We start from the raw sequence: 26,906 nt of genomic DNA on the forward strand, positions 1-26,906 counted from the left end.
TTTTTCTGTACTTAAAGAGATAACACTGTATTACAGAGATTTACCGCATATGTGATTTATTGTTCCCCAATATACACTTTGTGACCCACCTGCGCTGATCTCTGTAGGAGTGTCCTCCTCTATAAATGTCCCCGTTATTCCATCCTCCTCCATAGACTGCTGATCATCCCTCACATACCTCTCTTCTTCTTCTGCTTTAACCTCAAATTCTATATTAATTGGATCTCCACTCTAAACCAAGAAAATGAGAGAAAATATCATCTGTAACATATAAGATTTATTATTGTGACATCACATAAGATATCCACACATCTTCTCCATGAGTTTTATAATCTCCGTCCCACCAACCTTGTAACATTGAGATATGGTGAGACCTTCCTGTGTGGAATCCCGGGAATACAGAGGACGGGGACATCTCTCTGGTGGGTTTCTATAGCTGGATGACTCAGTGTCCTCCTCTTTTATCTCTTCTTTAACCTCAACTTTAGAATCTCTCAGGTTTCCACTCTGAATATATAATACAAATGACATCAATGGTAACAATGCAGATAATGTACAGATCCTAATACTATCAGTGATTGTTCCTCACCTACCTGATGATGGTGAGGAATGGTGTGACCTTCCTGTGTGGAATCCTGGGAATACAGAGGACGGGGACATCTCTCTGGTGGGTTCCCATTACTGGATCCATCTGTAGGAAACACACACACTGACTGAATACATTGTTTCTATGTGTTTATCAGATGATGGGGGATCTAGGTGGACCCTCCGTACTGCTCTCTCCTTTAGAGTAAAGTCTCCTCTTACCCGGTGATGTGAGGGGCGGCTGATTGTCCATCATGATGTCCTTGTAGAGATCCTTGTGTCCTTCTAAATACTCCCACTCCTCCATGGAGAAATAGACAGTGACATCCTGACACCTTATAGGAACCTGACACACACAATGATACAGTCACCATCCAGACACATCCCTTGTCTGTTACTGGATAATGTCCCAGAATTCCCAGAATCCTCCTCACCTCTCCTGTCAGCAGCTCCATCATCTTCTTGGTGACTTCTAGAATCTTCTCCATGTTGTGTCTCTCAGGTTTTAGGGAGTCACATGGAGGCACTGTGATGGTCATATGATCACCTGACTTCACAAGAGGAAATCTCTGTATTGGAGAACCAATAGGAATATCATGTTAGAATCCCAGAATCCTCCTCACCTCTCCGGTCAGGTCTGTGTTTTATTAATAGAGATAAGAGTGATGTCATGTGACCTCCCAGAATCCTCCTCACCTCTCCGGTCAGGTCTGTGTTTTATTAATAGAGATAAGAGTGATGTCATGTGAGCTCCCAGAATCCTCCTCACCTCTCCGGTCAGGTCTGTGTTTTATTAATAGAGATAAGAGTGATGTCATGTGACCTCCCAGAATCCTCCTCACCTCTCCAGTCAGCAGGTAGATGATCTCCAGGGTGAGGTTTAGTATCCTCTCAGTCATGTGACTCCGGTCCTCCTCCATCTTCATTGATGTGGTCATGTGATCTATGCAGATTTCTCTGTAGATGGATAGCAGAGAGTTATCTGGACTGGATCTGATATATAAGGATTTCTCTTCTCTGACATAGAAGGAGCCATTTGGGATGAGCAGGGAGTAGGGATGGACCAGAAGTGCCCGGAATCTCCCTCTTTTTAAGTCTAATGATTGACAAGTCCTAATATTTAAAAAAAAAATATAGATATATTAAACGTTGTAAATCCATCATCAATCATTGTGATGCAGATTCTCGTCAATCACGATGAACAACATCTGTGAATCAGTGACTTTAAAAATTCTGATACCGCCGATCCATCCACACCAGTCACACTCCTCGCTGCTAATGACAGCTCCCTGAGGAGCATTATCCATCCCCACCCACCATTATTGGCTGAGCTCCAATCCCTTCTTTTAGTGAAGGGTGGGGTTATCCACCTTCTTCCCCTGTATTGGCCGATTTCGGAACCCCTCTCATAGTGAAGTGTGGGGTTTTCTACCTACTCACAATTATTTGCTGTTCTCACCCCCCCCCCCTTTATAGGGGACTTCCATAGCTATGGGTCTTCTAACCCCCTGACATTCAGCACTGACCTGAAGGGAATAGAGGTCTTATGCCATGAGATGTGAGTTTTTGGACTGTAACCAGATGTGTCTTTATTATGCCACTCATGCCTGGAAGTACTCTATGAATGGTGAGTAAAGCTCACTATGTGTGAGTAAGGCTCCATTCACATTAGTGCGACTTGTCATGTGACCCAAAGACACAAAGTCGCATGACAAGTCGCAGTCCATGTATTTGAATGGAAGCCTTTCAAACCTATGTGGTTTAAATTTGCAGCGACTTTAAAAGGGTTCCTGCACTATTTCGATGTGACTTTCGTGTGACTTGAGTGCCATAGACTGCAATGTAATCTCTTAAAATTTGCATGAAAGTCTCATCTTAATGTTATCAATGTGACAGTTGGGCAACAGCCAAAGTCGCAATTAAAGTCGCACCAAAGTTGCATCAAAGTCACAATGTAAAGTTGTAATGGAAATCGTATGACTTTGGAGTTGCACAAGTGTGACTTGACCCTAAGGAGAAGAAACTTGCTTTTGGCTTGAGGTGTGGTAATTCCAGAGGGCGCCTGGATACCGGGGTGGATGCATTGTAAAGCGGGCCTGTACACAGTTAGGCCATGGGCAGATGCGACTCATAATATGCTACATGGGTGCTGGTGGACAGGATCCTGAATGTAAGGTACGTGATGTGAAACTGGTCAAGCCGGGAGGTGGTGGTGGTGGTGGCTTGTATAGTGGAAAGAGGTCTATCCTCTATCTATAGAGGTGAGCACCGAAATGAATAAAGCACACCTTTAACCAAAATGGAAAATTCTTGAACTTGGGATGAAATTTCAGTACAACCCAAATCCGAATCTCATCCCTCGCTACAACAGGCTGCTAAGGTGAGAAGATGACACATCTCCAAAATGAAGAGAATGTTCCGGCCCCGTAAGTGGGGAAATGTTCTGACTCTGAAGGGGTTAATCTATGTTTCCACACTGTATATGTGTGTATCATCATCTGCTGGAGATAAAAGACGTCACAGTGACTATGGAGGAAGAGGACGGAACATGACGGGGGGGGGGGGGGGGGTTACTGGGTGTAAATAGAAAATAAGATCTTATTACCTCTTCTACTGCCACTTCCATTAATGTCTCCTCTCTACTTCCTCCCGACTCGCCTCTCACCCAGAACTTCCTATTTATATCTGACATCACTTCCTGTCTTCCATAGAGTCTTCCTGTCTGGCTAGACGTGAGATCCCCACCTTGTGGAGCTCAGAGGAACTGCAGCCCTGAGAAACGTCTCGTACTGTGAACACGGCCTTGTGCTGTGTGTATGTACTGTATATCCTTATAGATGGGGTCATCTCCACTCCCACCAAGGGGGAGAGAAATATATTACTGCCTAATCCAGACTTTCTCAGTCAGGGTTTCTTCAAAGGTTTCTACAGGTTCCTTGAGCAATAAACAATTTCTGTCTCGCAGTAACAACTGGCATCATTGATCTGTAAGTGGGGGCAGTTTTCCCACTGATGACGGTAAGAACATCCTTCTCCCACTAATAGAAGGGGGTCTTTCTCCCATTGGTCACCAATGTAAGGGACCACTACACTGACCACTGATATAAGAGGATCCTTCTCCCATTGGCCACTACTAGGGACGTCTACACTGACCACTGATATAAGGAGGTCCTTCTTCCATTGGTCACCAATGTAAGGGATCACTACACTGACCACTAGGCATGAGCTCCGAGTTTAGACTGAATTTTGCTTGTTCAAATATTCGGCAGAAGACTAAATGTGTATTCAGTCAAGTCGGTCCTATTACCAACGTTGCTGAATGTGACAGCTTCCCGCTTAGGCTGGTTGTTAGAGAGTTGTTAAAGCCTATGGGTCGAAGTGCACCAGTGTGCCAGGAGACGAGCATCATATATAGAAGAAATATTTTTCTCGCTCCTATATATGACAGCTCTCTGCTCTCACTTGTTCTAAGAAAGAGCAGGTGGTAGCACCCAACGCATCCCTAGGAATCGCTGACATCACCAGGAAGCCATGCCACGTTAGCAAAGTGGCCATGAATAGCAGTGCCATCACTGGCCAAATATGGCTCCTGGCTGGAATGTTGCTAAGAGACACCTTGCTATTACTGCACACTTCCACCATCACAGGAGCAACCTCTTTCTCTGATTCAAACTCCCTCACATGGGCTTTCTCTCCCCTGATGCAGTAACTCTCAGCATTTGTGAGATAAACAGTAAGAGGCAAATGGCTTTTAGCAATGTCCAAACAACAAGGCAGGATAAGATGAGGTCACCTCCAGGAGTTTTTCAGCCAGGCTTAAGAAGGTACGTAAAAGGCCTACACCTAGAGCAAGAGAATTATTCAACATTTTTTTTTGCTTCCATTACCAGCAGAGGAAGTTTTTTGGTAAAGGTGAAAACTGCATTTAATATATGTCAAGGAGAGAAAGGCACAAGAGCTGGTACAGAAATGCTACAGGCACCATAACCGATGAGCCTTCCCTCTCCAACTCCATCAATGATCCTTCCCTTCCCACCTCCATCAATAAGCCTTCCCTTCCCACCTCCATCAATGAGCCTTCCCTCCCAACCTCCATCAATGAGCATTCCCTCCCCACACCCATCAATGAGCCTTCCCTCCCCACCTCCATCAATGAGCCTTCACTCTCCACCTCTATCAATGAGCATTCCCTCCCACCTCTATCAATGAGCCTTCCCTTCCCACCTCCATCAATGAGCCTTCCCTTCCCACCTCCATCAATGAGCCTTCCCCCCACCCCTCCATCAATTCCCCCACCAATGAGCCTTCCCTCCCTACCTTCATCAACCCCCCCCCCCCACCTCCATCTAAGAGCCTTCCCTCATCACCTCTATCAACGAGCCTTCTCTTCCCACCTCCAGCAATGAACCTTGCCTCCCCACCTACATTAATGAGGCTTTACTCCCCACCTCCATCAATAAGCCTTCCTTTCCCACCTCCATCAATAAACCTTCCCTCCCCCACCTCCATCTATGTTCCTTCCTTCCCCCCACCTCCATCAATGAGCCTTCCCCCACCTCCATCAATGAGTCTTCCCTCCCCACCTCCATCAATGAGTTTTCCCTCCCCCACCTCCATTAATGAGGCTTTATTCCCCACCTCCATCAATAAGCCTTCCTTTCCCACCTCCATCAATAAACCTTCCCTCCCCCACCTCCATCTATGTTCCTTCCTTCCCCCCACCTCCATCAATGAGCCTTCCCCCACCTCCATCAATGAGTCTTCCCTCCCCACCTCCATCAATGAGCCTTCCCTCCCCACCTCCATCAACAAGCCAACCCACCTCAATCAAAAGCCTCCCCTCTCCACCTCTGTCAATGAGCCTTCCTTTCCCTCCTCCATCAGGGAACCTTCCTCCCCACCTCCATCAATAAACCTTCCCACCCCCACCTCTATCAAAGATCTTTCCCCCCCACCTCTATCAATGAGCCTTCCCTTCCCATCTCCATCAGTGATCCTTTCCTCCCCCACCTCCTTCATTGAGCCTTCCCTCCCCACCTCAATCAATGTGTCTTGGCCACCCATGACCCTATCGCTGGTTGTTTAGTTTTCCTTCCTTGGACCACACAGACCGCAAATATCATACAAGAGGTGCAGTTTTGAAGTTACTCTGACCCCGTTGTCTAGACCAGTGGTTCTCAACCCTGTCCTCAAGTACCCCCAACAGGCCATGTTTTGGGAATTTCTCTTAGATAAAATAACTGTCCAAAATACCAAGCCATTGACTCTGACTTAAAGCACCTGTGCAAGATAAAGGAAAACCTGCAAACATGGCCTGTTGGGGGTACTTGAGAACAGGGTTGAGAACCACTGGTCTAGACATTAAAATTTGGTCGTTGTCAAAGTCCCTCAAAATCTTTAAGTTTTTTTTCTACTTTCAAACATGATCAGGGACAACATGTTCACTTGCTGCCTAACATATCCCACCCATTTTCAGATGCCATTGTGATGAGACAACCAATGCTATTCACTTCACTTGTCAGTGGTCAGAAGGTTATGGCTGATCGGTGTATATTGTTTAGACAGGGGCCTCACAATAGGTAAATAAATACATATACCGCTGTTTTGTTCCATTTTATCCATGTTTATTGATTTTCGAAACTGTATGGTGACTGCAAGGCTACTCTCATCAATACGGAACTTTATTTGTTACAAGACATATTATATAACACGTAATGTAGACAATCACAATAGCTTAGAAGATGGTCACTGCTTTTGATGTTCTGATCTCAGGGAGGTTGATGGTCATCTTGCAGGGCTTCGTGTAATCTATTCCTGTTTGAATGTTTATGTATATAACTAGTACACTTCCCTAAGACTGGGGCACATCGGCTGAGGGATCCTCCATGACAGCATTTTCTCTATTTGTATCTCTGATATGACTTGTATTCCTGAATTTCTTTGGCTGTGTTTGGTTGTTATTGTATGAGTCCATTGTCTGGGCCTTCCTGTTTTGCAAGTTTCAAAACCTTGCTCAATAAAAATGATCTGAATTTAAAAAAAATATATATGATTTTGTGACAAAACATTTCCCGTACTTAGGGCAGGAATACGGCTTCTCACCCATGTGAGATCTCAGATGTGTGGAAAGATTAGACTTCACCCGTATGAGTTCTCTGATGTTTGGAAAGTCGGGAGTTGTGTGAGGAACATTTCTCGCACTCAGGGCAGGAATACGGCTTCTCACCCATGTGAGATCTCAGATGTGTGGAAAGATTAGACTTCACTCGTATGAGTTCTCTGATGTTTGGAAAGTCGGGAGTTGTGTGAGGAACATTTCTCGCACTCAGGGCAGGAATACGGCTTCTCACCCGTGTAAGATCTCAGATGGGTGGAAAGATTAGACTTCACTCGTATGAGTTCTCTGATGTTTGGAAAGTCGGGAGTTGTGTGAGGAACATTTCTCGCACTCAGGGCAGGAATACGGCTTCTCACCCGTGTGAGATCTCAGATGTGTGGAAAGATTAGACTTCACTCGTATGAGTTCTCTGATGTTTGGAAAGTCGGGAGTTGTGTGAGGAACATTTCTCGCACTCAGGGCAGGAATACGGCTTCTCACCCGTGTAAGATCTCAGATGGGTGGAAAGATTAGACTTCACCCGTATGAGTTCTCTGATGTTTGGAAAGTCGGGAGTTGTGTGAGGAACATTTCTCGCACTCAGGGCAGGAATACGGCTTCTCACCCGTGTGACACCTATGTGTTTAAAGAATGGATTATTTCCCAAGTTCAGGACAGGAATATGGCTTCTCCCTTGAAGGATGTTTGGTGTCTGATTACTTCTAATTTTGTTTAAAAAAATAAATTCTCACAAGAATAGTCGGGCTTCTCCCCCCCCGTGTGAAACCTCTGACGTCTACTTAGATGGTGTTGATGTGGAAAACATTACCCGCACTCAGGGAAGGAATGTGGTTTCTCCCGTGTGAGATTTCAGATTGTTCCTTCTTATATGTACAAACTAAAATATTTGCTACGTTCAGGTCAGGAATACAACTTTTTTTCCCTGTGTGAGATTTCTGATGTTTTGAAAGATGGCTCTTCTGTGAATAACATTTTCCGCACTCAGGGCAGGAATACGGCTTCTCCCCTGTGTGAGATTTCTGATGTTTAGAAAGATGGCACTTCCGTGAAAAACATTTCCCACACTCGGGACAGGAATACGGCTTCTCCCCTGTGTGAGATTTCTGATGTTTAGAAAGATGACTCTTCTGTGAAAAACATTTCCCACACTCAGGGCAGGAATACGGCTTTTTGCCTGTGTGAGATTTTTGGTGTCTGTCTAAGTTTGATGTTGTGATGAAACATTTCCCACACTTACTACAGGAATACGGCTTCTCACCCGTATGACTTCTTATATGTACTCGAAGACAGGATTTAACACGAAAACATTTCCCACATTCAGCACAGGAATATAGCTTCTCACCCATGTGAGATCTTTGATGTTTGATTAGATCTGGTTTGTGTAAAAAACATGTCCCGCACTCAGAACAGGAAAATGGGTTTAACCCCCTGTGAGACCTCTGATGTGTGTAAAGATTGGACTTCCGTGAAAAATATTTCCCACACTCAGGACAGGAATACGGCTTTTCACCCGTGTGAGATCTTTTATGCTCGTTAAGACCAGATTTAAAACGGAAACATTTCCCGCACTCAGTACAGGGAAACCTCTTAAATGTTGGAAGGATGACACCGTCCCTCACAGTCTGAGGTTCCTCAGGATAAGAGGAATACGATGGTCCGGCACTGTCCCTCACAGTCTGAGGTTCCTCAGGATAAGAGGAATACGATGGTCCGGCACCGTCCCGCACAGTCTGAGGTTCCTCAGGATAAGAGGAATACGATGGTCCGGCACCGTCCCTCACAGTCTGAGGTTCCTCAGGATAAGAGGAATACGATGGTCCGGCACCGTCCCGCACAGTCTGAGGTTCCTCAGGATAAGAGGAATACGATGGTCCGGCACTGTCAATCACAGTCTGAGGTTCCTCAGGATAAGAGGAATACGATGGTCCGGCACCGTCCCGCACAGTCTGAGGTTCCTCAGGATAAGAGGAATATGATGGTCCGGCACCGTCCCGCACAGTCTGAGGTTCCTCAGGATAAGAGGAATACGATGGTCCGGCACCGTCCCTCACAGTCTGAGGTTCCTCAGGATAAGAGGAATACGATGGTCCGGCACCGTCCCGCACAGTCTGAGGTTCCTCAGGATAAGAGGAATATGATGGTCCGGCACCGTCCCGCACAGTCTGAGGTTCCTCAGGATAAGAGGAATACGATGGTCCATCTACACTGTGTGGTGCCGGATGGACATTTGAGGTAGTCCGGTTTTCTCCTGGACTATACTGTGTGATGTCCTCATCTTCTACTTTACAGTCTGGAGACAAAGTGAGACAATCCTCTGAGGTTTTCCTCATCTCCCGTCCATGTACTAAAATAGAAATACAAAGATTATTACTAGACATGAGCTGATTGGTTCCCCTAAACCAGGACTCCGCCCACATCAGGCAGCTTTGTCTCTGAAAATCTTATCTTGTAAATGGTTCCTCCTGACCTCCAACCAGTTAATTTCTATATTCATTGATCTTAGTCGGAGAGCGAGGGGACCAATTAGGGCCAGCCTTATAGCAGTTCTCAAAATTTCAAGTCCTGAGCTACTAGCCAGGCCTCAAGGGTTACTCGCCACCAGTTGCCCCACCCAACCCCGCCCCTAAACACTCCCTCATAAAATGACACTTTATTGCTTTACGCAGAATTAAGTTATAAAAATAAATATTAACAACAACTTTATCTGCGCCCACCAATGCAGCCTGTGTCCACCAATGAAGCCTCGGCCCACCATGCAGCCTACCTGAGCAAGGGAGGAAAGGAATCGTAGAGCCACCCGGATGATGGAACAGAGCGATAACAGCTTTCACTTCAATTGCTGTGTTCCCGCCGCTCAACGTCATATATAGCCCCGCCCCCTGGCCGGGGAACTTTGATTGACAGATCGCCCATCTCGAGATTGGACGGGTGATCTGTCTATCAAAGTCCCGGGACCAGGAGGAGGGGCAGTATGTGACAGCGAGCGGCGGGGAACACAGAAATTGAAATGAAAGCTGTTATCACTGTGTTCCCTGCGCTCTGATCATCCAGGCAGCTCTCTTTTCTCTTCCCCTCCACGATCGCTGGACTCCCATTCAAGGAATGGGTTGAATGGGAGGAAGGGGACTCCCATTCAACCCAGGCTGCCAGCGGTGCTCCCCCCCCCCCCCTCAGGCAGCCAATAGCTCGCCAGACCTCAAAATCCACTCGCAAAATGCGAGCAGACGAGTGGAATTTTTGAGGGCTGCTTATAGGAGTGTGGGGGTCAATCATGCTTTTCTTTATTCCTAACATAGGAAGTACGGCTCTATTTTTTCAAACATTTAATAATAACAGTGAGGCTCAGCTCAACCAGAGGTCAGAGAGTGAGTCACTGACACCAATGTTGGGGGTTATTATTGCAGTCACTGACATAAATGCTGGGGGTTATACTTTCTTTCAGATTCTTTTATCTGTCAGTCAGGACGCATTGGTTGAATTTGATTGACTAAACCTTGACAGCTCTACCACAAAGCAGAAAATCTGAGGCTTTATTACTACTAAATATGCCATCGAAAGTGCCAGAAATCCAGATCTGTTCTGTATTATCTCAAGGAGAGTAATTCCCCTCCCCCAGTCTTTATACTGGAACTACACAATGATTATCCTTCATGTTGTGAAGATGGGATGGGTCCTAGTGGTTTGGCAAGAGTAGACTGGAAAGGGCTGACACCCATCGGTTGGATTTGAGTGGATTTCTGGCAGATCAAAGGGTATTTTTCTGTACTTAAAGAGATAAAACTTGGGGACATCTTCATGTATTACAGAGATTTACTGTATATGTGATTTATTGTTCCCCGATATACACTTTATGACCCACCTGTGCTGATCTCTGTAGGAGTGTCCTCCTCTATAAATGTCCCCGTTATTCCATCCTCCTCCATAGACTGCTGATCATCCCTCACATACCTCTCTTCTTCTTCTGCTTTAACCTCAAATTCTATATCGATTGGATCTCCACTCTAAACCAAGAAAATGAGAGAGAATATCATCTGTAAAATAGAAGCTTTATTATTGTGACATCACATAAGAAATCCACACATCGTCTCCATAAGTCTGTGTTTTATAATCTCCGTCCCACCAACCTTGTAACATTGAGGGATGATGTGACCTTCCTGTGTGGAATCCCGGGAATACAGAGGACGGGGACATCTCTCTGGTGGGTTCCTGTAGCTGGATGACTCCACCATGGTGTCCTGGTACAGATTTTTGTGAACTTCCTTCATCCTCCCATCCTCCGCTTTTAACTCTTCTTTAACCTTGACTGTAGGAACATCCAGGTCTTCACTCTGAATATATAATAAAAATGACATCAGTTGTAACAATGCAGATAATGTACAGATCCTAATGATACTATCAGTGATTGTTCCTCATCTACCTGATGATGGTGAGGGATGGTGTGACCTTCATGTGTGGAATCCCGGGAATACAGAGGACGGGGACATCTCTCTGGTGGGTTCCCATTACTGGATCCATCTGTAGGAAACACACACACTGACTGAATACATTGTTTCTATGTGTTTATCAGATGATGGGGGATCTAGGTGGAGCCTCCGTACTGCTCTCTCCTTTACAATAAAGTCTCCTCTTACCCGGTGATGTGAGGGGCGGCTGATTGTCCATCATGACCTCCTTGTAGAGATCCTTGTGTCCTTCTAAATACTCCCACTCCTCCATGGAGAAATAGACAGTGACATCCTGACACCTTATAGGAACCTGACACACACAATGATACAGTCACCATCCAGACACATCCCTTGTCTGTTACTGGATAATGTCCCAGAATTCCCAGAATCCTCCTCACCTCTCCTGTCAGCAGCTCCATCATCTTCTTGGTGACTTCTAGAATCTTCTCCATGTTGTGTCTCTCAGGTTTTAGGGAGTCACATGGAGGCACTGTGATGGTCATATGATCACCTGACTTCACAAGAGGAAATCTCTGTATTGGAGAACCAATAGGAACATCATGTTAGAATCCCAGAATCCTCCTCACCTCTCCGGTCAGGTATGTGTTTTATTAATAGAGATAAGAGTGATGTCATGTGACCTCCCAGAATCCTCCTCACCTCTCCGGTCAGGTATGTGTTTTATTAATAGAGATAAGAGTGATGTCATGTGACCTCCCAGAATCCTCCTCACCTCTCCGGTCAGGTCAGTGTTTTATTAATAGAGATAAGAGTGATGTCATGTGACCTCCCAGAATCCTCCTCTCCTCTCCGGTCAGGTCTGTGTTTTATTAATAGAGATAAGAGTGATGTCATGTGACCTCCCAGAATCCTCCTCACCTCTCCGGTCAGGTCTGTGTTTTATTAATAGAGATAAGAGTGATGTCATGTGACCTCCCAGAATCCTCCTCACCTCTCCGGTCAGCAGGTAGATGATCTCCAGGGTGAGGTTTAGTATCTTCTCAGTCATGTGACTCCGGTCCTCCTCCATCCTCATTGGTCATGTGATCTATACGGGTTTCCTGTAGACCAATAATTAATAACAGAGAATGATCTGGACTGTTCTGGTTGTACAATATTAGGATGGGGATGTATGAGGGATAATATGAGGGTTTCTCTGGGCTCACTGGTACTTTTCTTCTATACCAGTGTTGTCAGTTCAATATGTGAAATAATATGAGATCTGAGGAAATACTGAGAGTGATAGAAACACTTTGGGCACATAAATATTATATCTATTTGCCTGTGTGTACTCTGAAAGGAGGGAAGTTAAAGAGGAAAGACGGACAGAGCAATTTTATGTTTTACCTCCTCTACTGCCAGTTTCAGCAAAGAGCCCTCTTCGCTTCCTCCCAACTCACCTCTCACCCGGAACTTCCTGTTTATACCTGACATCACTTCCTGTCTTTCATAGAGACTTCCTGTCTGGGTAGAAGTGAGATCACCACCTTGTGGAGCTCAGAGGAACTGCAGCCCCGAGAAACATCTCGTAGTGTGAACACGGCCTTGTGCTGTGTGTGTATGTACTGTATATCCTTATAGATGGGGTCATCTCCACTCCCACCAAGGGGGAGAGAAATATATTATGCAAACCATAACCCCTTTAGCAACAATATGCACACGTCATTGTATGATCACACCAAATGAAAAATATACATTCAATATGTCACACTAATATTCAGTCATAGTTGCCAACATTGTAAAAACATTTATAGGGACGCTTTTTTGCCTGTAGGTGGAGTCTTATTGTAATTAGGGGGCGGGGCATTCATTTGCAGGCATGGCATAGGGAAAAAAGAAAACATTTGGCGCACCGCACCTCCATGTAGACAACGCCCGCTGTCCCCATACATATCTATGGTGGAGATATTGCAGTAATGGCGGTGGTTACAGCTGATGATCATGTATCGCTGGCCTGGGCTGTACACCGACATCCCCGCATAACACACAGACGGCAGAGCTGAGCAAACTCCCACAACAAGCCGTGTGTTCAGTAGAGGGGAGGGGCCTCCGATTCTTGCAGCCAATCGGTTTCAGTGTACAAGAGAATAGTTTACATGTACACTGAAGAGAGAAGCTGATTGGCTGCCCCTCCCCTCTCCACTGAACACACGAGGAAAGACACCTCGCGGCGGTGGCCAATTTTTTGAAGCCCGCCGGACGTTTTTGCTTAAAACATTACCGTTTTCCAGAGACAAAGGCAAAATCCCGGGAATTTAATTGGGACAAGGGTCCCAAAATCGGGATGGTCCCGGGAAAATCAGGACTGTTGGCAAGTATGTTCAGTGTATTCCACCATATAAAGTCTATAAAACAAACCGTGATCTCCTCTTCATTCCACAGTATATATGAAAGTGCTCTCCACATGTGACTGTGCTCCTCCAGTCAGAAAGGCCCCACCCTCAGTAGTAACTCCCCATTACCGAAAGGTAACTCAGCTTTATCGGTATCTCCTCTGACGCTTATTCTAGACACCATTAATACTAGACGTGTGCAATTCGTTTCGGTCCGAATACAAACTTGGACTCATTTTTGGTTATTTGGAGATTCGGATGTATTCGCAGCCATCACCTTGTGCGGGTTTTGTTCAGCCGGCTACCTGCTTGAAAGTGATGTGGCAGCTCCATAGCTGCCAAACACTTTCTCAGAACCGGCAGCGCAGTGCCTCCCTCCCCCTACTGCCTGCGCCCCCTCCTCCACTGGTTCCCCGGCTCTCCCGCTCGTACTGAATCCCAGGAACACAACCGCCGCAAAGGGGAGAGAGATTGCTGTGAGATCGAGGCAAATCCATGCCTCGATCTCACATGCAAATGATGAAAGGGAGTGATGTCACTTCCGGGTTTCAGATGCACCCTTTTCTGGCCAGTACAGCCAGGGGCCACATCTAACCAGGCCGATCTGTGCTAGTTTAGATGGGGAGAGATTGGGGTCTATTAGACCACTAATGTCTCCAAAAAGAGTACCTGTCACCTGCCCAATGCTATCACATAGGAGTTTATTAACCTCTTGTGATAGCAATCACGTAAAAAAAATACAAAAATAAAAGAAAAAAACGTAAAAAAATAAAATGGTAATGAAATACACTATATTACCAAAAGTATTGGGACGCCTGCCTTTATACGCACATGCACTTTAATGACATCCCAGTCTTAGTCCGTAGGGTTCAATATTAAGTTGGCCCACCCTTTGCAGCTATAACTGCTTCAACTCTTCCGGGAAGGCCGTCCACAAGGTTTAGGGGTGTTTCTATGGGAATGTCTGACCATTCTTCCAGAAGCGCATATGTGAGGTCAGGCACTGATGTTGGATGAGAAAGCCTGGCTCGCAGCCTCCGCTCTAATTCATCCCAAAGGTGTTCCATTTGGGTTGAGGTCAGAACTCTATGCAGGCCAGTCAAGTTCCTCCACCCCAAACTCCCTCATCCATGTTTGTATGAATCTTGCTTAGTGCACTGGTGTGCAGTCATCTTGGAATGGGAAGGGGCCATCCTCAAACTGTTCCCACAAAGTTGGGAGCATGAAATTGTCCAAAATGTCTTGGCATGCTGATGCCTTAAGAGTTCCCTTCACTGGAACTAAGGGTCTTCACTGGAACTAAGCTCAACCCCTGAAAAACAACCCCACACCATAATCCCCCCTCCGTCAAATGATTTGGCCAGTGCACAAAGCAAGGTCCATAAAGACATGGATGAGCGAGTTTGGGGTGGGGGAACTTGACTGGCCTGCACAGAGTCCTGATCTCAACCCAATAGAGCACCTTTGGGATGAACACCTTTGTTCCTCCACGCCAAACTCACTCATCCATGTCTTTATGGACCACGCTTTGTGCACTGGTATGCAGTCATGTTAGAACAGGAAGGGGCCATCCCTAAACTGTTCCCACAAAGTTGGGAGCAGGAAGTTTTTCCAAAATGTCTTGGTATGCCAACACCTTAAGGAGTTTCCTTCACTGGAACTAAGGGGCCAAGCCCAACCCCTGAAAAACAACGACACACCATAATCCCCCATCCACCAAATGATTTTGACCAGTGCACAGAGCAAGTTAAATAAAGACATGGATGAGCGAGTTTGGGGTGGAGGAACTTGACTGGCCTGCACAGAGTCCTGACCTCAACCCGACAGAACACCTTTGGGATGAATTAGAGTGGAGACTGCAAGCCAGGCCTTCTTCTTCAACATCAGTGCCTGACCTCACCAATGCGCTTCATTAAAGAATGGTCAAACATTCCCATAGACACACTCCTAAACCTTATGGACGGCCTTCCCAGAAGAGTTGAAGCCGTTATAGCTGCAAAGGGCGGAGCCAACTCAATATTGAACCCTACGGACTAAGACTGGGATGCGTGTAAAGGCAGACGTCCCAATACTTAATATAGTGTATATCCCTTCAACTTGTAGATGGCATTGTCATGTGATAATCAATGTTCTTCACTTTACCTGTCAGTGGTGGTCAGAAGGTTATGGCTGATTGATGTATATTGTTTAGACAGGGGCCTCACAATAGGTAAATAAATATGCATACCGCTGCTTTGTTCCATTTTATCAGCGTTTATTGATTTTCGTAACTGAATGCGAGGCTACTCTCATCAATACGGAACTTTTTTAGTTACAAGACATATTATATAACACGTAATGTAGACAATCACAATAGCTTGGAAGATGGTCACTGCTCTTGATGTTCTGATCTCAGGGAGGTTGATGGTCATCTTGCAGGGCTTCGTGTAAATATTCCTGTTTGAATGTTTATGTATATAACTAGTACACTTCCCTAAGACTGGGGCACATCGGCTGAGGGATCCTCCATGACAGCATTTTCTCGATTTGTATCTCTGATATGACTTGTATTCCTGAATTTCCATGGTTATGTATATGTTTTTTTTTTTTTTTTATTGTGTGAGTATATTGGCTGGGCCTACCTGTATTGTAAGTTTTTAAACAGTGCTTAATATAAACTATCTGAAAAAAAATTAGATTTTGTGACATTTATGGAACATTTTCCACACGCAAAAATGTTTTACCCGTGTGAGACATCCTATGTAAAGGAAAAATGGGACTTCTGCAAATAACATTTCCCACACTCAGGACAGGAATAGGGCTTCTCACCTGTGTGAGGCAACTGATGTCTAGCTAGAAGTTGTCGACGTAAAAAAGCATTTCCTACACTCAGAGCAGGAATACCCGTGTGAGGCAGTGTCAGGGCTGGGCTCAGCCCTTCCTTCTCTGAGCTGGCTGCTCAGCTGTCAGCTAATTGCCAGCTCCCCTCTCATTCCACAGTTACTCAGCTGTTGATGATATCCTGCTCATCAGTCCTGCCTACTTAAGCTGTCCAGTCCAGAGGATCTCTGCCTTCGCCTTGGTCAACATCACAGAAACTATCTCCTGCGATCCTGTTTAAGACTTGCTTTGCTGACATCCCTTCCGGCTCCAGATCCTTCTTGCTGTTCCACTACATTGATCCCTGACTTCTGGCTTGGCTGACTATCTTACTTTTATTATTAAACAAGTGTGATTTAACTGTACTTCTGTCTCGGCCTGATTTCATGGTTTCTGACAGTCAGCTGATGGCTAGCTAGAAGTTGTTGATGTAAGAAAGCAATTTCCCACACTCAGGGCAGGAATACGGCTTTTCACCCGTGTGAGGCAACTGATGTCTAGCTAGAAGTTGTTGACGTAAAAAGCATTTCCCACACTTAGGGCAGGAATACGGCTTCTCACCCCTGTGAGGCAACTGATGTCTAGCTAGACGTTGTCGACGTAAAAAAAGCATTTCCCACACTCAGGGCAGGAATACGGCTTCTCACCCTTGTGAGGCAACTGATGTCTAGCTAGAAGTTGTCAACGTAAAAAAGCATTTCCCACACTCAGGGCAGGAATACGGCTTCCCACCCATGTGAGGCAACTGATGTCTAGCTAGAAGTTGTCAACGTAAAAAAGCATTTCCCACACTCAGGGCAGGAATACGGCTTCTCACCCGTGTGAGGCAGTGTCAGGGCTGGGCTCAGCCCTTCCTTCTCTGAGCTGGCCGCTCAGCTGTCGGCTAATTGCCAGCTCATATCTCTCCACAGTTACTCTGCTATTGATGATATCCTGCTCATCAGTCCTGCCTACTTAAGCCATCCAGTCCAGAGGATCTCTGCCTTCGCCTTGGTCAACATCACAGAAACTATCTCCTGCGTTCCTGTTTAAGACTGGCTTTGCTGACATCCCTTCTGGCTCCAGATCCTGCTTGCTGTTCCACTACATTGATCCCTGACTTCTGGCTTGGCTGACTATCTGTTCCGGTTACTGAACTTTGGCTATGTTTTGACTGCGTTTATTCTTTTTACTTTTATTATTAAACAAGTGTGATTTAACTGTACTTCTGTCTCGGCCTGATTTCATGGTTTCTGACAGGCAGCTGATGTCTAGCTAGAAGTTATCGATGTAAAAAAAGCATTTCCCACACTCAGGGCAGGAATATGGCTTCTCCCCCGTGTGAGGCAGCTGATGTCTAGCTAGAATTTTTCAACGTAAAAAAGCATTTCCTATACTTAGGGCAGGAATACGACTTCCCACCTATGTGAGGCAACTGATGTCTAGCTAGAAGTTCTCAACGTAAAAAGCATTTCCCACACTCAGGGCAGGAATATGGCTTCTCCCCCGTGTGAGGCAACTAATGTCTAGCTAGAAGTTGTCAACGTAAAAAAGAATTTCCCACACTCAGGGCAGGAATACGGCTTCTCACCCGTGTGAGGCAGCTGATGTCTAGCTAGAAGTTGTCTTTAATTCCTGCACTCAGGAACCCGTGTGAAGCCTGAGATGTCTAGTTAGATCATGTTGATGCGCAAAACATTTGCCGCACTCAAGCAGGAATACGGTGGCTTCTCCCCCAAGTGAGATTTTTTGTGTCTGTCTAATTCTAATTTGTTAAAAAGCATTTGTCGCACTCAGGGCAGGGATACATTTTTTCCCCCCGTGTGAAACCTCTGATGTCTTTTTAGATTGTGTCGATGTGCAAAATGTTTCCCGCACTCAGGGCAGGAATACGGCTTCTCCCCTAGGTGGGATTTCTGATGTGTGGAAAGGTCAGACTTCCGTGAATAACATTTCCCGCACTCAGGGCAGGAATACGACTTCTCCCCTAGGTGGGATTTCTGATGTGTGGAAAGGTCAGACTTCCGTGAATAACATTTCCCGCACTCAGGGCAGGAATACGACTTCTCCCCTAGGTGGGATTTCTGATGTGTGGAAAGGTCAGACTTCCGTGAATAACATTTACCGCACTCAGGGCAGGAATGCAGCTTTTCGCCCGTATGAGACAGCTGATGTATAGAAAGATAGGACTTCCTTGAAAAACATTTCCCGCACTCAAGGCATGAATACAGCTTCTCCCCCGTGTGACATCTCAGATGTGTGGAAAGATTAGACTTCTCTGAAAAACATTTTTCGCACTCGGGACAGGAATATGGCTTCTCACCTGTATGAGTTCTCTGATGTACAGAAAGACTTGCCTTGTGTGAAAAACATTTCCCACACACAGGGCAGGTATACGGCTTTTCTCCCGTGTGGGATGTTTGATGTCTGTGTAATTCAGATTTTTTGAAAAAACTTTTTTTGCAGTCAGGGCAGGTATACGGCTTCTCCCCCGTGTGAAATGCCTGATGTCTAGTGAGATCGCGTCGATGTGCAAAACATTTTCCGCACTCGAGGCAGGAATACGGCTTCTCACTTGTGTGCGATTTCAGATGTGTGGAAAGATAAGATTTCTGTGAAAAACATTTTCCACACTCATGGCAGCAATGTGGTTTTTCGCCCGTGTGAGACATCTTATGTAAAGAAAGATGGGCCTTCTGTGAAAAACGCTTCCCACACTCAGAGCAGGAATGCGGCTTCTCCCCTGTGTGAGACATCTGATGTCTAGTCAGAAGTTGTTGACGTAAAAAACATTTCCCGCACTCAGGGCAGGAATACGGCTTCTCTCCTGTGTGGGATCTCTGGTGTATGGACAAATAAGACTTCTGTAAATAACATTTTCCACACTCTGGGCATGAATACGGCTTCTCTCCTGTGTGAGTTTTTTGATGAATAGAAAGATGGGACTTCTGTGAATAACTTTTCCCGCACTCAGGGCAGGAATACGGCTTCTCACCCGTGTGACTTCTTATGTGTATACGAAGAATGGACTTATAGCGAAACATTTTCCCACATTCAGGACAGGAACATTTCTTATCTGTAGGTAGGACAGCACCATCACTCTCATTCTGAGGTCCTTCACTGTAATACGATGGTCCATCCACACTGTGTGGTGCCGGATGGACATTTCTGGTAAAAAGGTTTTCTCCTGGACTATATTGTGTGATGTCCTCATCTTCTACTTTACTATCTGTAGGAAGGACGGCACCATCCCTCTCAGTCTGAGGTTCCTCACGGTAATATGATGGTTCATCCACACTGTGTGGTGCCGGATGGACATTTCTGGTAAAAAGGTCTTCTCCTGGACTATATTGTGTGATGTCCTCATCTTCTACTTTACTATCTGTAGGAAGGACGGCACCATCCCTCTCAGTCTGAGGTTCCTCACGGTAATATGATGGTTCATCCACACTGTGTGATTCCGGATGGACATTTCTGGTACAGAGGTCTTCTCCTGGACTATACTGTTTAATGTCCTCATCTTCTTCTTTACAGTCTGGAGACAAAGTGAGACAATCCTCTGAGGTTTTCCTCATCTCCTGTCCATCTACTAAAATAGAAAATGAAAAGTTATTGCTAGACATGAGCAGGCTGGTTCCTCTAAACCAGAATTGCATTCAGACAGCTTTGTTGCTGAGGAACATATCTGGCAGATAGTTCCTCCTGACCTCCAGCCAGTTCACTTCTATATCCATTGACCTTAGAGAGTGAAGGCACCAATAAAAAACTTTCTTTATAGGAGTGAAAAGAGTGGAGGGATTATAAGGCAAGAGTTTCTACCCCCTCCTTCATTCTTTGCTTTCTTCCTAACACAGGAAGTACTACACAGCCCTATTTGCTCAACCATTTAGTTAAAACAACGGGGCTGATCCTGAAGGGAACCATCATTGGGTTAAGAGTTGCCATTTATGGTGACTTTCTGTTAAAGGTTCAGAACATTTGAGGATTTGATCACGTTACTATAAACATGGTAAAGTCTGTGCTCTGTATAGCAGTGGGAAGACCATAAATGATAAACACACTTCAACATTCATACTAAGAAATTTGTACTTCCCTTTCTCCCCCTGAACTTTGTATATAGACCCAGGTCAGTGACTGAAAGTACTCAAGCCAGGGGCTCGGCCTAACAGCCAGATAACTAGTAGTTTGTTTTCTTTTTGTGTCCTGACATACACTTTATGACCCACCTGTGCTGATCTCTGTAGGAGTGTCCTCCTCTATAAATGTCCCCGTTATTCCATCCTCCTCCATAGAATGCTGATCATCCCTCACATACGTCTCTTCTTCTTTAACCTCAAATTTTATATCTACCAGATCTTCACCCTAAACCAAGAGAAGGGCAGAAAATATAATCTTTTAGGGTCCACAGATCATCTCCTCAAGTCACTTATGCTCTAGATCCTCCATCCCACCAACCTGATCATGATGTCTATAGCTGTGACCTACCTGTGTGGAATACAGAGGACGGGGATATCTCTCTTTTATCTCTTCTTTAACATCAACTTTAGAATCTCTCGGGTTTCCACACTGAATATACAATAAAAATGACATCAATGGTAACAATGCAGATAATGTACAGATCCTAATGATACTATCAGTGATTGTTTCTCATCTACCTGATGATGGTGAGGGATGGTGTGATCTTCCTGTGTGGAATCCCGGGAATACAGAGGACGGGGACATCTCTCTGGTGGGTTCCCATTACTGGATCCATCTGTAGGAAACACACACACTGACTGAATACATTGTTTCTATGTGTTTATCAGATGATGGGGGATCTAGGTGGAGCCTCCGTACTGCTCTCTCCTTTACAATAAAGTCTCCTCTTACCCGGTGATGTGAGGGGCGGCTGATTGTCCATCATGACGTCCTTGTAGAGATCCTTGTGTCCTTCTAAATACTCCCACTCCTCCATGGAGAAATAGACAGTGACATCCTGACACCTTATAGGAACCTGACACACACAATGATACAGTCACCATCCAGACACATCCCTTGTCTGTTACTGGATAATGTCCCAGAATTCCCAGAATCCTCCTCACCTCTCCTGTCAGCAGCTCCATCATCTTCTTGGTGACTTCTAGAATCTTCTCCATGTTGTGTCTCTCAGGTTTTAGGGAGTCACATGGAGGCACTGTGATGGTCATATGATCACCTGACTTCACATGAGGAAATCTCTGTATTGAGGAACCAATAGGAATATCATGTTAGAATCCCAGAATCCTCCTCACCTCTCCGGTCAGGTCTGTGTTTTATTAATAGAGATAAGAATGATGTCATGTGACCTCCCAGAATCCTCCTCACCTCTCCAGTCAGGTCTGTGTTTTATTAATACAGATAGGAGTGATGTCATGTGACCTCCCAGAATCCTCCTCACCTCTCCGGTCAGGTCTGTGTTTTATTAATAGAGATAAGAGTGATGTCATGTGACCTCCCAGAATCCTCCTCACCTCTCCGGTCAGGTCTGTGTTTTATTAATAGAGATAAGAGTGATGTCATGTGACCTCCCAGAATCCTCCTCACCTCTCCGGTCAGGTCTGTGTTTTATTAATAGAGATAAGAGTGATGTCATGTGACCTCCCAGAATCCTCCTCACCTCTCCGGTCAGGTCTGTGTTTTATTAATAGAGATAAGAGTGATGTCATGTGACCTCCCAGAATCCTCCTCACCTCTCCGGTCAGGTCTGTGTTTTATTATAAGAGATAAGAGTGATGTCATGTGACCTCCCAGAATCCTCCTCACCTCTCCGGTCAGGTCTGTGTTTTATTAATAGAGATAAGAGTGATGTCATGTGACCTCCCAGAATCCTCCTCACCTCTCCGGTCAGGTCTGTGTTTTATTAATAGAGATAAGAGTGATGTCATGTGACCTCCCAGAATCCTCCTCACCTCTCCGGTCAGGTCTGTGTTTTATTAATAGAGATAAGAGTGATGTCATGTGACCTCCCAGAATCCTCCTCACCTCTCCGGTCAGGTCTGTGTTTTATTAATAGAGATAAGAGTGATGTCATGTGACCTCCCAGAATCCTCCTCACCTCTCCGGTCAGCAGGTAGATGATCTCCAGGGTGAGGTTTAGTATCCTCTCAGTCATGTGACTCCAGTCCTCCTTCATCCTCGGTGATGTGGTCATGTGATCTATGTGAGTTTCCCTGTAGATGGATAGCGGAGAATTATCTGGATTGTATTGGTTGTACAATATTAGGATGGGTATATAAGGGGTTAATAGAGAGCTGCCCCCAGTGGGAATTGGCACATGTAGAGGTATGACTAAAATGAAGGACAGTTGAAGAGTGAAGAAGAATAGAGGGATTTGTTTTATAAAAGAGAGAGCCTCACGCTATTATCCCACATTCCTCTAATGCCTCTTCTCTTCTCGAGGTAGAAAAGGACTGACCTCTTCCTTCTCTCTCCCTGAATACAGTGGAAGTCCTTGTCTGTGCACCAGGGGCATGTGATGAAGGGGGGGTATGATGGAGCAACTGAAGATGAAGGCAGAGGTGAACTATTGTCTTCCTTCCATGTAGGAAGATAGAGCTCTGTGGTGGAGCTTTTTGTTGTTTCATATACAGGTATTGCCCAAGTCGATATGACAAGGAGACCGTCAGTAGTGGAGACACCGTGGCCACCTGGTGATGGCTGTGCAATGCTGTCCACTGTGAAATGCTCCTGCTGAAGACCCCTCTGCCTTTTCCAACATGTCCCCGCTCTCTTCTTCACCTCTCCCTCAGAGCCGTCCTGATATTCCATGCAAGGCACCCATAGGTGGTCTGACATCTCATTTTCTCACTGGAGTCCAGCTCACAAAAAAACACCGGCCTGCTGGCTCTTTGATATCATCTGGTACTGCTCTTGTGTAGCTGTTGTCCCCTTGCCTGAAGCATGGCTTCCTTAGGAGCCCTCAGAAGCCAACCCACGTCTTCCACTAAATCATCTCCACTGATCGGTCCCTAGGAACGAGCCCTTCTGGGAGAACCCCTTGTATAGTGTGGGTGGAGTCCAAAGGTAGGTGTATAATGCTGTATCTTAACCACTTCCCTACCGGGCACTTCCACCCCCTTCCCGCCCAGGCCAATTTTCAGCTTTCAGCGCTGTCACACTTTGAATGACAATTGCGCGGTCATACAACACTGTACACATAGGAAATTTCTATCATTTTATCACAAATAGAGCTTGTAGGTATGTAATCACCAATGTAATCACCATTTTTTTTATATATATAAACGAAAAAAGACCAAACATTTTGAAAAGAAAAAAAAATATTTTCTTCACTTCTGTTATAAAATGTTGCAAATAAGTAATTTTTCTTTTTCACTGATGGGCACCGATGAGGTGGCACTGATGAACACTGATGAGGCGGCACTGATGGGCACTGGTAAGCTGCACTGATGGACACTGATAAGGAGGCTGTACTAATGACACTGCACTGCTGGGCACTGAAGAATGCGGCACTGATGGGCACTGATGAGGCTGCACTGATGGTCACTGATAAGGAGGGTGCACTAATGATGCTGCACTGATGTGGCAGCACTGATGAGGCTGCACTGATGGACACTGATGAGGCTGCACTGATGGCCACTGATAAGGAGGCATTGATGGGCACTGATAGGCTGCACTGATGAGGAGGCACTGATGGGCAGAACTGATGGGCACTAATAGGCGGCACTGATGAGGAGGCACTGATAGGTGGCACAGATGGGCAGCACTAATGGGCACTAATAAGTGGCACTGATGAGGTTGCACTAATAGGCAGCACTGATGGGCACTAATTGGTGGCACTGATAAGGCTGCACTGATAGGCAGCACTGATGGGCACTAATGAGGAAGCACTGATAAGGCTGCACTAATAGGCGGCACTGATGGGCACTAATAGGTGGTACTGATGAGGAGGCACTGATAGGCTGCACTGATGGGGCTGCACTGATGATCAGTGCCCTGATTATCAGTGTAAACAAATTACTGAAAGACATCTCTTTTCCTTACACATACACTGATGGGAACTAATAGGCGGCACTGATGGGCACTAATAGGCAGCACTGATGAGGCTGCACTAATAGGCACACTGATGAGCACTAATTGGTGGCACTGATGAGGAGGCACTGATAGGCAGCACTGATGGGCACTAATGAGGAAATACTGATGAGGAGGCACTGATAGTCGGCACTGATGGGCACTAATAGGTGGCACTGATGAGGAGGCACTGATAGTCTGCACTAATGGACACTAATAGGTGGCACTGATGGGGCTGCACTGATGATCAGTACCCTGATTATCAGTGTGAACAAATAACTGAAAGGCGTCTCCTTTCCTTACACAAACACAGCGTGGCATGAAAGGAATGCCGATAACCGGCAAGTGTGTTTACATGTGATCAGCTGTGATTGGAAACAGCTGATCACATGGTAAAGGGCCACTGTGATTGGCACTTTAACACAATCTGTGGTCAGCTGTGTCTGATGGACACAGCAGTAACAGAGCATGCCAGATGTGCCCCCCCCCCCCCCCCCCAGAGGGCGCGTGGGAGGCAGGGATCTGGGAGGATGTCCATGGGCACCCTTCCAGAACTGGCTGACCGCGCTGTAGCTGTCTTTTGGCTAAATCGCGGTCAGGAAGTAGTTAAAGAAGAGGGATGCAACAGAGAGCTACATGGAATTGTCTTCAGTTCCCTCAACTGGGCTTCCCTAACGATGGGCCTGAAGACACTCCACGATCAGCACTGACCTGAAGGGAAAAGGGACTTGGTCTTATGCCATAAGATGTGAGTTTTTGGACTATAACCCATGGTTGCCACCTCATCCCTTTAAACCCGAACACATATTAATTACTCAGGTTCTGTGGCTGATTAAGGTGGTAATTAAACTCACTTGGTGCCTTATGTACATTAAATTAGCCTCAGAATGTGTGTAATTCATAAGTGTTCAGGTTTAAAGGGATGAGGTGGCAACTCTACTATAACCAGATGTGTCTTTATTATGGTACTAAAGCTTGGAAGCATTACTATTTTCATTTTGAATTAAAGGGGAAGAAACTTGCTTCTGGCTGTAGGCAGCTGGGTGGGTGGGGGTCATAATATGCTACATGGGTGCTGGTGGACAAGATCACAAATGTAAGGTACAAGGTATAAAACTGGTCGAGCTGGGAGTTGGTGGCGGGTGGTGGAAAGAGGTCCTCCCTCCCTGACAGTTAGTAGAGGGCCCCCTAATCAGAACATGTGCCAAGTGAACTGAGCCCCCCATGTCTCATGGTTCCTAAATGCACGGTGATATCATTGGAGCCAAAGGCTGTATTTACAGAAGACATACAAGTCCTTGCAAGTAAATATATTTCCCAACTAATGAAGGAGACGGTGCTATGTTGGACCAAGAAGATGACATCTTGAGGTTTCAAATCTGCCATCTGTACACATGGTGAGCAGACAGTAGAGGTCTTTGTTGGTTTTGGACAGTTGTTGTGTTGGAGGACCCTGGATATCTCTGTAGCAGAGCAATGACAACGAGGGTCAGCTACGGGTCGGCCTAATTGGTGACCAGGATCAACAGCTGTGGTGGAGCACCAAAATCAATCAGCCACTAATTTTACCAAAATTCAAGTACTGGAAATTGGAGTCATATTTTGGTACAAGCTGAATCCAAATCTCATCCCTCGTTACAAGAGATTCCTAAGGTGAGAAGGTGACACATCTCCAAAATGTAGAGAATGTTCTGGCCCGGTAAGTGGGGGAATGTTCTGCCCCCTGAAGGGGTTAATCTAGGTTTCCACACTATATATGTGTGTATCATCATCTGCTGGAGATAAAAGACATCACAGTGACTATGGAGGAAGAGGACGGACATGACGGGGGGTTACTGGGTGTAAATAGAAAATAAGATCTTATTACCTCCTCTGCTGCCACTTCCAGCAAGAGAGCAGCTCGTTCCTATCCTGTAGATTCCCCTGTGATGTCACAGGAAACATGTGACCAGGAAACAGGAAATACAATAAGGGGGCGGGAAAGTGAAGTGAATAGGAGATGCTGCAGTATAGAGGAGAGTGCGAGCAGATCACATGTTATTACCTGAAGATCTCTCCCTCCCTCCGTCCATCTTCTATATGATATCCTCTCTGTGCCTTTCTCCCCGTATACCTCTCCACCTCTCTGTATATGTGTCTGTATACCCCTCCCTCTCTCTCTATACCTCTTTCTGTCTCCCCCCTCTCTCTTTCTCCTCTCCCCCTTTCTCTCTCTCCTCTCCCTCACTCCTTGCCCCTCTCTCGCTCCTCTCTCTCCCCCCTTCTCTTTCTCTCCTCCCCTCCCCTCCCCTTCTCTCTCCCCCTCTCTCCTCCCCTTCTCTCTCTCCCCCTCCTCTCTCCCCCTCCTCTCTCTCTCTCTCTCCCTCCCCCTCCTCTCTCTCTCCCCCTCCTCTCTCCCCCTCCTCTCTCTCTCCCCCTCCTCTCTCCCCCTCCTCTCTCTCCCTCCCCCTCCTCTCTCTCTCCCCCTCCCCTCCTCTCTCTCTCTCTCCCTCCCCCTCCTCTCTCTCTCCCCCTCCTCTCTCTCTCCCCCCTCTCTCTCTC

The 26,906-nt window shown here is 46.0% G+C and overlaps 3 protein-coding genes across 3 annotated transcripts in view; all 3 read right to left on the reverse strand.

Moving 5' to 3' along the window:
* LOC141104997 (uncharacterized) overlaps positions 1-26,906 on the reverse strand; it is a 155,514-nt gene that overhangs the window by 20,262 nt on the left and 108,346 nt on the right. The window contains exons 3-6 of the mRNA XM_073594804.1: positions 11,335-11,458; positions 11,121-11,218; positions 10,828-11,031; positions 10,563-10,704 (exon numbers count right to left, since the gene is read on the reverse strand). Of these exons, the coding sequence (XP_073450905.1) occupies positions 10,563-10,704; positions 10,828-11,031; positions 11,121-11,218; positions 11,335-11,458 (568 nt within the window). The remainder of the gene's footprint in view (positions 1-10,562; positions 10,705-10,827; positions 11,032-11,120; positions 11,219-11,334; positions 11,459-26,906) is intronic.
* LOC141104777 (uncharacterized) overlaps positions 15,459-26,906 on the reverse strand; it is a 122,017-nt gene continuing 110,569 nt past the window's right edge. Inside the window, exons 2-6 of the mRNA XM_073594512.1 lie at positions 21,189-21,312; positions 20,975-21,072; positions 20,805-20,885; positions 20,546-20,681; positions 15,459-19,908 (exon numbers count right to left, since the gene is read on the reverse strand). Coding sequence (XP_073450613.1) covers positions 18,113-19,908; positions 20,546-20,681; positions 20,805-20,885; positions 20,975-21,072; positions 21,189-21,273 — 2,196 coding nt within the window. The 5' untranslated portion in view covers positions 21,274-21,312 and the 3' untranslated portion in view covers positions 15,459-18,112. The remainder of the gene's footprint in view (positions 19,909-20,545; positions 20,682-20,804; positions 20,886-20,974; positions 21,073-21,188; positions 21,313-26,906) is intronic.
* LOC141104950 (oocyte zinc finger protein XlCOF8.4-like) lies at positions 21,347-26,546 on the reverse strand (the record flags this gene model as incomplete). Its single annotated transcript, XM_073594758.1, has 3 exons — positions 26,233-26,546; positions 22,393-22,507; positions 21,347-21,535 (listed from the first exon to the last, which is right to left on the reverse strand). Coding segments are annotated over exons 1-3 (381 nt in total), but the record flags the coding sequence as incomplete, so codon positions are not given.

This window comes from Aquarana catesbeiana, linkage group LG08, assembly GCF_042186555.1.
Source record: "Aquarana catesbeiana isolate 2022-GZ linkage group LG08, ASM4218655v1, whole genome shotgun sequence".
NCBI lineage: Eukaryota > Metazoa > Chordata > Amphibia > Anura > Ranidae > Aquarana > Aquarana catesbeiana.